Below are 13,162 nucleotides of genomic sequence, written 5' to 3'. Positions count from 1 at the left end.
CAGGGAAACTAATTTTTCAGACAAGCACAATGGGGCAGATCTGTAATATTCATGAACCTGAGTGATAAAGTGCTGAATACATTTCTACAGAGCTGCACCATTTCCCAGCTGTACACAGTGCACAGTACAGTACGAAATCAACCAATCAAACAAATTAATACATACAGTGCATTCCAGGAACCAAACTCCAGGCCTGCTCCTTCTTCCAAGCCAAAATGTACTGAGGTCTTTCATCCTTTCAGCACTGAGATCCATTGAGTTTTCTCAACTGCACAGCGTGCAGCACCATAGCGTTAAGGAAGCGCCCATGAATGACTCTTCCTTCTACACAATTATATATTTGATTTTAAAACTGCCCCAACACAAGCATTAAGCTACTTGTAGGTACATCCACACAAGCACACCCCACAAAGGGTTACTTGGTTTCTCATTAACCAAGAAAATGCAAGTTCTTTTGGAAACTCTACCCCTTGAACATAAAATGTTATCTCTACATGAAGTCGAAATTAATATGAATAAAACCAAGTTCTAAGGTGTGGATGATGGCATATCTTCTAAGTACTGAAAGGTAGTACTCATAACTATCTCCAGCCACTTTGATTTCCAGCAAGTTTATTTCAAGAAGGAATTACGGCTGTGCTGCATTTCATCTGCCATATGCCTCTGCAGCACCTTCTCAATCCTGAGGCTACAATATGCAGGACATTATTATTATTATTATTATTATTATTATTATTATTATTATTATTTATATCCCGCCTTTTTAAACATGTTAAACATTTAAAACATGTTAAAAAAATTAAAAACTGTAACAGGTTAAAATGGGGGGGGGGGGAATCCAGTACATTAACACAGGTCCAGAGTAGTTCCAAAAGCCTGCTGAAACAAAAACGGTTTTGCCTGCCTCCGAAACTGTAGCACAGAGGGAGCCAGCCTAGCCTCCCTGGGCAGGGAGTTCCAGAGGCTTTCGCTCGTGCACTGCATACGCACACAGGTCAGGAAATAAATCTGTAAGTATCAGACCAACAGAAACCCCACAAGTTATCACAAATATGGTTCAAGTCAGCCAACATCACGTACCTGGAGTAACGAGACAGTTCACATTGGCAAACATCTCTCGCAGGAAGGCTATGGCACGGCTCCGCTGACGATTGGCCTGCAAACAGAAGAGGGAGCCGGGGCTGTAAACAAGCTGGGTGCTGCCCCAGAAACAGATCACACTGAAGTGTGGGAGGCCGAGGTAAATGTGTGCCAGGAAAGCAGTCCAGGTTACCACAGCCAAATACGAGCAACCTCTCCAGGGAAGGTGGGCAAAACCAGAAGCACATCCCGCTATTAGACAAAGAAACAGTCCGAGCATAAACAGTTCTCACCGGCTCTTTAGATGCTCTCAGAATGCATCCAGTTGTAGCATTCCCAGGTTTAAAATGGGTTTCTAAAAATTGATTTCAATTCTCATTATGTCTTAATTGGGAACTCTGGCTAATTTAAAGATCACAACCCACAGCTTGAGCCTAGCTTCTTTTCACAAACCATAGTTTAAATCAGGGATGAAGAACCTCCAGCTTACAGGCTGAATTTGGCCCGCCAGGCCTCCTCATCTGACCCATAAAGGCCTCCGTAGAGCTGAGGCCTCAATGCGCTTTCCTCAACAGGAAAGATGGCTCAGTGTGTGATGGGTGGACGTGTGTGTGTGTGTGTGTGTGTGTGTGTGAATGGGGCAGGCATGTGCAAAAGATAAATGCATGTTTTAACACACAATGCTAAACCTCTGTACAAAAAACCCAATTGACTGCAAATCTAGATGCTACAAAGCCCTTTAATCAAGTGGAAGGAAGGGACAATGGCTAAAAACGACTGAAAAATGGGAGGGGGGGGAGAAACATTGTGTCCATGTGGGTGTTTGTCTTTTTTAGTAGAAGCCTGCTAATAATGGAAAACACACAACATTTATGTGAGTGGACGCTTCTGCCGTCGCTCTGAAGTTTGCACCTCCTCCCTTTCACCACCTCCTGTCTATCTGCAAGGAGGGGGCTGCCCAGCCCACAGTGGTTTTAGCCCAGCCCTCCTTTCCCCTGCAACCTGCCTTTCACCTTAATGTAATCCAGAGCTGTGAACTGAGAGGCTATTGCAAGATTGAAACGAGTCTCCAAATTCTGGAAAACAAAGACATGAGGTTAAATTTCAACTGCAGAATCAAAAGCAATACAGAACCATGGACAGGTTGCACACCTAGATCAGAGCTCAAGGCTACGCAGCAGCAGACTCTACTGTGAAATGAAAGTAGATCTCTGGTCTAATTAGATCCACACTCAAACTTTAAGCAAAGAACAGAGACAAAAAGCCCAAGTTAACGGCAAAGTTATGCAGGGAACGGATGCATCCCCACCCCCTTATCGTCCTCTTCCTCCCCACTCCCATTTTTGGAATCCTGCCTAATACTTGCTTGGTGTCTGAGCTTTCAGCAGAGTTGGCTCTCAAGTTTGCCAGCCTCTCGCATGACAAAACTGTTTAATAATGATGATGAGAAGCGTGTGTGTTTTTTAAAGCAAATTCTGTTCCACTTGCATGCTAGCATAAAGTGTACCACAAAACAAGTAAACAGGTGGAGAAAGACTTCCTATGTCTAAGATATTTGCAGGGCAAGGAACTTTTAATCCTCGCGCTATGGTTGCTTGAACCAAACTGTCACAAGCTGCAGAAGGAAAGAGGCTATGAAGGCTCCGAAGCCATATGACTGAAATCAAAAGGAATATCACGGGCCCAGTTCAGAGGCAGGCTGACCTATGACTGTTTATACCAATGCGTCCTTCCCTCCTGGTCCCTCTCCTTGAAAGCCACCTGCCTTCGAGGAAGTACCTAAGCAGGCAGAAACACAGGACCAAAAGCAGGAAATATCTGGTGCCCAAGTACCATCCATGTGTCCAAGAATGCAACATTGAAGGCAAGAACGCTGCTTCTCCCCTTGGAAAGTGAGGGCACACAACCCTATATGGACCCACAGGCCAGGCTTTGAGCCATACCTGCTTTGATGCATTTATCTAAAAGCCTTGGACACTATAAAAGGCATGAATTTGTAACTCTGCCCCAGGGGAATATCTCCTTTGCCCCCCACTTAGGTCTGGAGCTGCCTGGGGTTCTTGCACCTCCACTGTGAGTTCCAGGACGCTGAGTACCTTGGTCAGGAATGGCTGGAAACTCTTTGAGGAGAACAGGCAGGAGAGTATCCCCTCGTGTCCCACAGCTACCTCACTCAAGAGCTTCCCTTCCTCTCCGCCTGCAAGGGTAGAAACTTCTAACTCTGCCTACAATTCTTCCTTATTCTTCCTCGTATCAGGCATGATTCCTCATCAGGCTGCCATAAGTCAGTCCAGTGGCAGGCAGACTTCGGGCTTGTTGGATAGTTTGTTGTTGTTTCTACTAGAACTCCAAAATCCAGAGCCAGATGCAAAAGACATACACTTAGACTGAAAGGACAGAGTTCCTCTGAGCACATTCTGAGCCAAGGGATTGGGTTTCAGTAGTAGAATCAGCATTGGCCAATGATAAGGGATTGTGGGAGTTGAGATTCAAAGCGGAAAGCGCCAGGTTGCCTCTCCCAGAGTTAGGAGTCGGAACCCTTTGCTTATCTACTATAAATTACCCAGAGATCTACCAGTAGATCCCAGTCTACTTTCTGCCCTACTGCGAACAAGGCCATCTGAAAGAGCTGTTCCTCCTGACTCCCTTTCAGCCCAAAGGCCCAGACAGGTCTCTGAGGCCAAAATAAAGACAACTTTGTGCAGCCTGAACTTTGCAAAAGCAGGCAAGTCTTGAAACTGCGGGGTGAGGGAGCTCTTCTGGTATGCAAGTTAATCTGCACAGGCCTGCTCACAAGCAAGTGAGAGAAGTAGCTGATACCAGGATACACGAAACCACCAGAGGAGGTCCTTCACACAGAGGGTGCAACCAGCCCCTGATTTGTACAAGGAGTTCTAAAGAGGAAAACATAGACTCGACACATGCCTATTTGTGCAGAATATTAATTAATGTAAGGGAGGTGGCTGATAACGTATCCAGTCCGCCCACCCAATAGTTACCATTTGCTCAAAGTGATTGTTGTAGTCAGGCTGCAGGAAATCCCTCATTTCACTGAGGATGCAGACAACATGAGCCACTCGCACCTCCTCCATCTCTGGCATGGACACATCGACTACAGAGGCACCTAAGCCTGCCAGAGACTCCACAGCTGAGCAATGCATGGGGTAAAAAGTGAGCACTTTAATTGTCAAACAAATGTATTCTGTATCATCCAGCAAACTCAAGCTGCCAGGCCTCCACACATACATTTAGAAAAACCTCCTGACTGTTAGAGCAGTACGACAATGGAACCAATGACCTAGGGAGGTGGTGGGCTCTCCCACCCGAGAGGCCTTCAAGAGGCAGCTGGACAACCATCTGTCAGGGATGCTTTAGGGTGGATTCCTGCATGGAGCTGGGGGTTGGACTCGATGGCCTTGTAGGCCCCTTCCAACTCTGCTATTCTATGATTGTATGAGGAGACATTTAACCTTTTCCCCAGCATCATGTGCTTGATTGGAATTGCTTCCCATGCCCAAGTGGCTTTTTGCCCCGCAAGGGGGAAAGGTACAGGTACTTTGAGGGAAGAGTCCATTTTGATCTGGCAAACTGCACCTGGGAGGGAAGCTAACACACACACGTACACACACAAACACGCGCATTATAAATAAAGTATCAGAAGAGGAAATCACTGATCTCCAATATACCACGCAGTCACTCACGTGACTTCCGCACGTCGCTCTCCCAGCCTGCAGCCCACCCATCTGCAATACTGACATTTTCCCTACAACAGTCCTGAAAAGTATGTGATGGGCTTAGACATTTGAAAGCTCTCTATGCATACTAAGTACTACTTCTACTACGTATTTTCAAATACACCCAGGGGAGCATGCAACTGCACTGTCCACACGTAACTGGCATGATCAGGATGTACCAGGAAGTGGTACACTGTCTATTTCACAATACTGGGCCTCCCAAAATCCTTTCCCTCCTCAAATTAACAAGTTTACAAAATTACTTGGAGATTCAGGACAATCCTGATCTTTAACTCACATAAACAGTTTAAAGGCACCAAGATGGGAGATTTAGTAAGCCAGGACATTACAGTTCTTGGGAAGAACAAATTTGTCTTGTACTTTACCTTTTTGACAGACAGCTAGGATTTCAGCATCACAGGCCTGGCAAACAAGCAAAAACAGAAGTGCTCACTTTTCCAGATCCATGATTTTGGAACATTTCCTGTGTCCCTTTGCCCCTCTGTGGAAGCCAGTCAGTGTCCTCAGTTGCATGATAGAGTGACGTGGCCTCCTATTTCCTTTGAAGGGTGAATTAAACCCGAAAGAAGACCCCAGAGCCCCCACTACGTAACCCCCACTACCAACAGATTTAATGATGGCACTGGTCTGAATGATCTAACAGAAATGGGGAGGCAAACAGGCACCTTAAAGAACATCCAGTCAATCCCCAACTTCAAGCCCTTCAGATCAGGGGTGAGGATTTCAGAGAGGGATGGTTTGGGCTGGCATAATCCTGTAAGGGTTCAAAGAAATATTTATTTGTTTATTTATTGCATTTCTATACCGCCCAATAGCCGGAGCACTCTGGGCAGTTCACAAAAATTAAAATCATTCAAAGTATAAAACAACAGCATAAAACCATAATATAAAACACAGTATAAAAGCTCAACCAGTTAAAAACAGCAGCAAGGCAAAATTACAAATTTTAAACAAGTTGAAATTTATTTATACTGTTAAAATGCTGGGAGAATAAAAAGGCGTCTAAAGGCATATAATGTAGGTGCCAAGCGAACCTCCTTGGCACCTCATTCCGCAGCAGATACCTCATTCCGCAGCCGGGGTGCCGCAGCAGATAAGGCCCTCCTCCTGGTAACGACCTGCCTCACTTCCTTTGGCAGGACTCGCGGAGAAGGACCCCTGAGGATGACTTTAGGGTCCAGGCAGGTACATACGGGAGGAGGAGTTCCTTCAGATAGCCTGGCCCCAATCCGTTTAGGGCTTTAAATGCTAATACCAGCACTTGGAATCGGGCCCGGACCTGGACTGGCAGCCAATGAAGCTGGAAAAGGACTGGCGTGATGTGGTCTCGTCGGCCAGTCCCTGTTAGTAGGCGGGCTGCCTGTTTTGTACCAGCTGAAGTTTCCGGACCGTTTTCAAAGGCAGCCCCACGTATAACGCATTGCAGTAATCCAAACAAGAGGTTATCAGAGCATGGATAACTGTAGCTAGGCTATCTCTGTCCAGATAAGGGCGCAGTTGGTATATCAGCCTAAGCTGATAAAAGGTGCTCTTTGCCACTGAGTTCACCTGTGCCTCAAGTGACAGTTCTGGATCCAAGAGCACCCCCAGACTACGGACCCGATCCTTTAGGGAGAGTGCAACCCCGTCCAGAATAGGGCAAACATCACCACGCCGGACAGATGAACCACCCACTAACAGTACCTCCGTCTTGTCTGGATTGAGTCTCAGTTTGTTAGCCCTCATCAAGTCCATTACCGTGCCCAGGCACTGGTTCAGAACAGCCACTGCCTCACCTGGGTTTGATGAAAAGGAAAGGTAGAGCTGGGTATCATCCGCATATTGATGACACCTCAGTCCACATCTCTGGATAACCTCCCCCAGCGGCTTCATGTATATGTTAAACAGCATAGGGGATAAGATAAGAGCCCTGTGGAACCTCATGGCTTAGGAGCCACGGCACAGAGCAATAATCCCCACCACCACCTTCTGGAATCGGCCATCCAAGTAGGAGCGGAACCACTGCAACGTGGTACCTCCAACTCCCCGCTCAAAGAACCTATCCAGAAGGATGCCATGGTTGATGGTATCGAAAGCCGCTGAGAGGTCCAGGAGAACCAACAGGGTCGCACTCCCCCTGTCCCTCTCCCGGCAAAGATCATCCCATAGGGCAACCAAGGCACAGGGTCATCCCACAGGGCGACCAAGGAACAGGCATCAAGTTTCACACGAGGAAAAGGAAACCATGATGTGCTATCCTGGGCTGGGAATGAATAAGCAGCAAGACTCACCATATGGATACAGGGGATCCGGGCCAGCCAGGATAGCATAAGCAACTGCTGCATCTGCCACTGAAACACAGAGAGGTCCTGCCAAAGATAGACAATGGAGAATGAGTGCGTTGTGGTGCCTTATTTCTTATATTCCTAATTTGCCCAATAACATACAAAACAATGCATTCCAAAAATGGGGCACCACAGCTGACAACTGAGAAAGCCTTCTCTCTTGCAGGCACCTGCACAACTCCCTACTTATCTAGATGGGCCTCTGGCTTCCAGGGATCTCTTTTGTTTTCAAGTAGCTTTTAAAGCAGCTTTCCCCAACCGGATGGCCACCAGTTGTTTTGGACTACTACTTCTATCAGCCCAAACCAGCATGGCCAATGGCTGGGAACAATGGGATTTGTGGTCCAACTCATTTGAAGGAAACCTGGTCATGGAAGGCTGCTTTAGAATGTGGAAGTGATGCATGTTGGAACAAAAAAAACCAACTTCAAGCATAACCTAATGGGATCTGCGCTGGCGGTGACAGAACAAGGAAGAGATCGTGGGATTGTGGTGGAAAAGCTTGATGAAAATGTCCACCCAGTCTGCAGCTGCTGTAAAGAAGGCAAACTCCATGTCCGGCATTATAAGAAAAGGAATTGAGAATAAAACAGCCAGTATCGTACTGCCCTTATACAAATTTATTTATTTACTTATTACATTTTTATACCGCCCAATAGCCGAAGCTCTCTGGGCGGTTCACAAAAATTAAAACCACAATAAAACAACCAACAGTTTAAAAACACAAATACAAAATACAGTATAAAAAGCACAACCAGGATAAAACCACGCAGCAAAAATTGATATAAGATTAAAATACAGAGTTAGAACAGTAAAATTTAAATTTAAGTTAAAATTAAGTGTTAAAATACTGAGAAAATAAAAAGGTCAATGGTGTGACCACACTTAGAATACTGTGTACAGTTCTGGTCACCACAACTGAAGAAGCATATTATAGAGCTGGAAAAAGTACAGAAAAGGGCAACTGAAATGATTAAGGGGTTGGAGCATCTCCCCTATGGGGGAAGGTGACATCAGCTGGGATTGTTTAGCTTGGAAAAAAGGAGGCTAAGGGGAGACATGATAGAGGTGTACAAGCTTAGGCATGGTATGAAGAATGTGGATACGGAGACATTTTTCTCCCTCTCTCAAAATACTAGAACCAAGAACATCCCATGAAGCTGATTGGTGGGAGATCCAGGACAAATAAAAGGAAGGACTTCTTCACACAGCACATAGTTAAGTTATGAAACTCACTACCACAAGATGTACTGATGGCCACCCATTTGGATGGCTTTAAAAGGGGGGTGGATAAATTCCTGGAGGTGAAGGCTATCAATGGCTACTAGGCCTGATGGCTGTGTGCTATCTCTAGTATTCGAGACAGTAAGCCTGTGTGCACCATTTGCTGGGGAACATGGGTAGGAGGGTCCTGTTGCACCATGTCCTGCCTTGTTGTTCCCTGGCCGATGGCTGGTTGGCCACTGTGTGAACAGAGTGCTGGACTAGATGGACCCTTGGTCTGACCTAGCATCAGGGCCCTTCTTATGTTCAAATGGCGGAGTGGAATGCCCAGAATGCAGAGTGGGCTGCTCCACTTCAGATTGTGTATTTTAAGAGAGAGAGAGAGAGAGAGAGAGATTGCATTTCTATAAAAGATCCCTTGTGAAACACACGTGCGCACAACAAGCTGTAAAAAATGGAGACAAAGGCTCTAGCCTCCCCCTTCCCCGCAATGTACTAGTTTCCTATCTGTAGTGATTTATGTCTAAGAATATTCGAAATGATCGCATACACCCGTGATCTGAAGGAGTGCCTTCCATTCCACTGCCTCATTCTCTGTGTGTAAATCAGGACAAAAGGGCCGACCAGTGTATCCATAGTTAAAGGATATCCGCAGAGTCACCTCTTTGCCTCTCTTCATGCTCACCTCTGTCATGCTGGCTCTCATTTCCCTATCCCTCCTACTTCACCACCCCTTCCCACATATTCCAAAATTACGAAAAAAACTGAGCCCTTAGGTTTAAGAAACACATTTACAAAGGCATAGAAAGCAGGGCTGAAAACACTATGGCCTTCCAGGTGTCACTGGACTCTTCACTCCCAGCAGGCCCAGTTAGGATGGCCAACGGTCAGGAATGATGGGAGCTGTAATTTAACACCACCTGGAGGGCCTCAGGTTTCCAACCCGATTTAAAGTAAGGAAGTGGCATAGAATGCAACCCCTCTCCCAGTAGTAGACATAAGGTTCCTGCAGCTAGAAATGCTACTCAAGAGACATCCTTCTTACCGAGGCTCACAGTGGAATACGAGAGAGGAAGACAGCCAAACCCACTGATTCGTCCAAATGTACCTTTGGACAAGACAGAGCAAGTTGGTTAACGATGCAAAAAAACAAATGACCAGAACGGAATGCGAGGGGCCAGTTCAGCCAGAGCACTTGGTCTGGCTATGTCATGGGCCCAATCATTCAAGCACAGACTATGGTATTCTGACACAGGATACCCCAAATCAATAAGACATTTTTACTGTAGCAAATCCATTGGTAAATGCTTAACGGTTAGACTCTTCAGAAATCTAAAGTTGAGCACCCTGGGCTAAAGCCAATTTGTTTATCTCCTATCACTTTGGAATTTTCCATCCGTTCCAAAAGACGCTTACAGAGCAGCTTGGTATAAATCTTCCCTATTATAGATAAAAGGCTAATGCGGTGGTAATTATTGGGGTCCTGCCTCTCACCCTTCTTATATATGGGAACTAAAATTGCCTTGCGCCAGATATGTGGGAGACGGCCTGTCCTATTGCACAGTGTAAAGAAAGGGGCTAAGAGAGAGGCCCACCAACCCACATTGCATTTTAATACATTTGATGGAATACTGTCAGGTCCAGGGGCTTTATTGCTTTTGAGCTGGCTAATTAGTTCCATCATTTCTTTTGGCTGGACATCGGGCCACTCTGGTAGCTTGTCTGTCATTTCGATAGGGGCTGCATTTACACAATTAGGATCAAGGAAGATTTCAGCAAAGTGGCTCTCCCGTACTGTAGTCGAGATACAACATTCAGGCGCCTTCTTATCAGATAAAGCTTTAGATACCATATTCCAAAAGCACCTTGTGTCCTTATTCAAAGTAACCTGATACAATAGACTCCACCTCTCTCTTGTACCAGCTTGTTTTTTAACCTGGATAGTTGTTTTATAAAGCTTTTTAAGTTGGAAGTAACTAGTGGGGAGTACATTAGTTGTGCTACTTCTATAATTATTATAGATAGTTTGTATTTGTTTCTTAAGGGACATACATTCATGATCAAACCAACCATAGCTATGTCTACGTTTTTGGGCTTGTGGGTTAGAATTTCCTAGTGTTAAACATAGGGTATCTATCGTCCATAGTTGGCAATCACCTCATCATGTTTTATTTAGATAGTATGCTTTCCCAATATCAGAGACGATAAAAACATTAATCTTATTCACTGATTGATTGTTCCATTACACCTTTTTCTTAGTTGTTAGTGGGGGTGTGGCCAATGATGGTTGGTGGTTGGTTAAATGCCCATCATCAAGGTCATTGATCAAGGTATTTAATGGAAAGTGATCACTCTCAGTAATTTGATCAACCCCAAATGAATGAATCCGCCACCACAGGGACTGGGAGACAATCACGTAATCAATAACACTGCATCCCATCCTAGAAGCAAAGGTAAGTTCCCCGTTGCTATCAAAGGGTGCACATCCATTTAGTATCATTTTTCCTGAGCGATTAACAAATTGGGCCAAAAGCACCCCTGTGAGATTAACAACTTTATCTTTAGATCTTCGAGTTGACTTTAAGAGATAAGGGGCCTCAGACTCGGCTAAATGGAAATATTTGGACTTGATAAGTTCAATGTTACTTGCACTCATTCTGGCATTAAGGTCTCCCATTATAATCACCTTTGCTTTTGGAAATTGTCCTTCTATTTCAGGGGTCCCCAACCCCCGGGCCACGGATAAGCTCACATTGATTCTGGCATTCCACAGGCTCAAACCCTTCCAGACTACTTCTGATCAGATTCTGGCTATGAACTGTAAGGCCCACTGGAGCTGGGCCACAACTGGCTGGACTTCCTACAGGAGGAAGAGTGCCTGATCCAGCTCAGCTCACTTTCTCCCACCAGGAAGTTCCACGCAAGCAAGCGATGACAGTCCCACAGTCCAGGGGGCCAGATTGGTTTACGGGAGAAGGGTGGGCTCTCAAGCGAAGAATCCCTGCATTTGGAATGTCTATGTTGTTCTCTTCCTGCCTCCCCTCTCCTCACCCCCCATCCAGGGAAATCAGGGATCACCAACTAAGGAAATGGATTTTACCTTTCAGTCCCACAATGCCACAGAAGGAAGCAGGGATCCTCACAGAACCACCTCCATCTGTACCAAGAGCCAATGGGCAAAGGCCTAGAGAGAAGTAGAGTAATGAGAGGCTTCCACTGAGGAAAACGGTCCAGTCCGGCATTTCCCCCCACCTGCTAATCTTGCCATGAACTTTGGAACCCTGCTGTGCTTCTGTCCACTGCCTCATCTCCTCTGCCAGAGTTTCTCTCTCTAATATTCACCCCATCTCTTGTATAACCTCACCTGCAGCCACAGCCGCTGCTGACCCACTGGAGCTACCACCAGTGAAATGCTGGGGGTTGTAGGGGTTTCTAGCTGTACCATGGTATCTGCAGGTAGGTAAAGAAACATAATGAAGATAGTTATCACCAAGGCCAATGGGGAAGGAAGGAACGCAACATCTTGACAATAGTTTCAGGAGTCCAACGTGTGGCCACTTTGGCTGCTGTCCAAGGGCCAGACTAAACATCATGCAAGCAGACATGTGTTAAAATTGAATCCCAGCTATGAAACCAAAAGTAACCATTGCCAAGAGAAAAAGTTGGGTGCCCCAGCTTCAGAGTGAGAAGCAAAGCTCCCCTCTCCCACCCACCTTCATTGCATTATGCTTTTACATGAATTCAGCGGTATCCAGGCCAGATCTGCTGCTGTCACATCTCACCAGACCCTGAGACAAAAGGCATTCCCTTTCCTTCCCTCCCTTCTGTCTACGTGCAGATACACACAAAGGCTTCCTCCAGGCCCATAATTCCCACAACTGAAGTCTGGCATAGTGCAGTAAAAACAACCTCTTCCTTAGTTGCAGTGGGAAAGCTGTTGTTCAAGGACGCTCATCCACAAAGTAACCCGTTCCAGAGAGGTAACCAATTCCGCTGGCAATTTGCTTTTCAAAAGTTTCATCCTCATCTTCTCCTTGATTGGGTGGTTGGTAGTTGACTCCGACTATCATGCTCCTTTTATTCCTTGCCCCATTTATTTTAATCCAGATGCTCTCCATGGTGCTACCAGGCTCATCCTCCTGTATTTCTGTGCAGGGATAAGTATTTTTAACATATAGTGTGACTCCGCTTCCCTTTCTATTTCTTCTGTTCTTTTTGAACAAATTATACCCTTTAACTGCTGTATTTCACTCATGGGAGTCATCCCACCAAGTTTCAGTTATACCTATCAAGTCGTATTTGCCTTCATGTATTAAGAGTTCAAGAGTTTCCCATACTCTGGACATTAGCATATAGACATCAAAGACCATGTGTTTTATGGTCTGGCTTATTTCCTGCATTATTGAGAAGACTATTCTTGGCTGCTATTAGATTCTCTCTGTTATGGTGCCGAAGTCTTCAAACACTGTTGCCTCCTGCCCCCGTAGGATTCAATTTAAAGCCCTCCTGATGAAGTTCTTCATGCTGTGGCCAAACACATTCTTCCCAGCCTTTGTGAGGTGCAACTCGTCCCTTGCCAGCAGTCCATCTTCCAAGTAGCGTAGCCCATGGTCCCAGAATCCGAATCTCTCACATCGGCACCACCTTTGTAGCCAGTCGTTCACCTGGAGTATTTTTCTTTCCCTTTCTAATCCTCTTCCAAGTACTGGGAGGGTGGTTGAGAAAACTATCTGAGCCCCAAAGTTCTTGAGTTTCCTCCCCAAAGCTTGAAAGTCTGAT

The 13,162-nt window shown here is 45.7% G+C and overlaps 1 protein-coding gene across 1 annotated transcript in view; it reads right to left on the bottom strand.

Moving 5' to 3' along the window:
• LOC134397005 (uncharacterized) overlaps positions 1–13,162 on the bottom strand; it is a 42,218-nt gene that overhangs the window by 5,537 nt on the left and 23,519 nt on the right. The window contains exons 9-17 of the mRNA XM_063123614.1: positions 11,748–11,833; positions 11,484–11,567; positions 9,429–9,491; positions 7,106–7,183; positions 5,501–5,589; positions 5,201–5,237; positions 4,080–4,228; positions 2,094–2,156; positions 1,081–1,156 (exon numbers count right to left, since the gene is read on the bottom strand). Coding sequence (XP_062979684.1) covers positions 1,081–1,156; positions 2,094–2,156; positions 4,080–4,228; positions 5,201–5,237; positions 5,501–5,589; positions 7,106–7,183; positions 9,429–9,491; positions 11,484–11,567; positions 11,748–11,833 — 725 coding nt within the window. The remainder of the gene's footprint in view (positions 1–1,080; positions 1,157–2,093; positions 2,157–4,079; positions 4,229–5,200; positions 5,238–5,500; positions 5,590–7,105; positions 7,184–9,428; positions 9,492–11,483; positions 11,568–11,747; positions 11,834–13,162) is intronic.

Source organism: Elgaria multicarinata, chromosome 3 (genome assembly GCF_023053635.1).
Source record: "Elgaria multicarinata webbii isolate HBS135686 ecotype San Diego chromosome 3, rElgMul1.1.pri, whole genome shotgun sequence".
NCBI lineage: Eukaryota > Metazoa > Chordata > Lepidosauria > Squamata > Anguidae > Elgaria > Elgaria multicarinata.
Note: the sequence above shows the minus strand (reverse complement) of the source record. Positions and strands in the feature narration are given on the sequence as shown.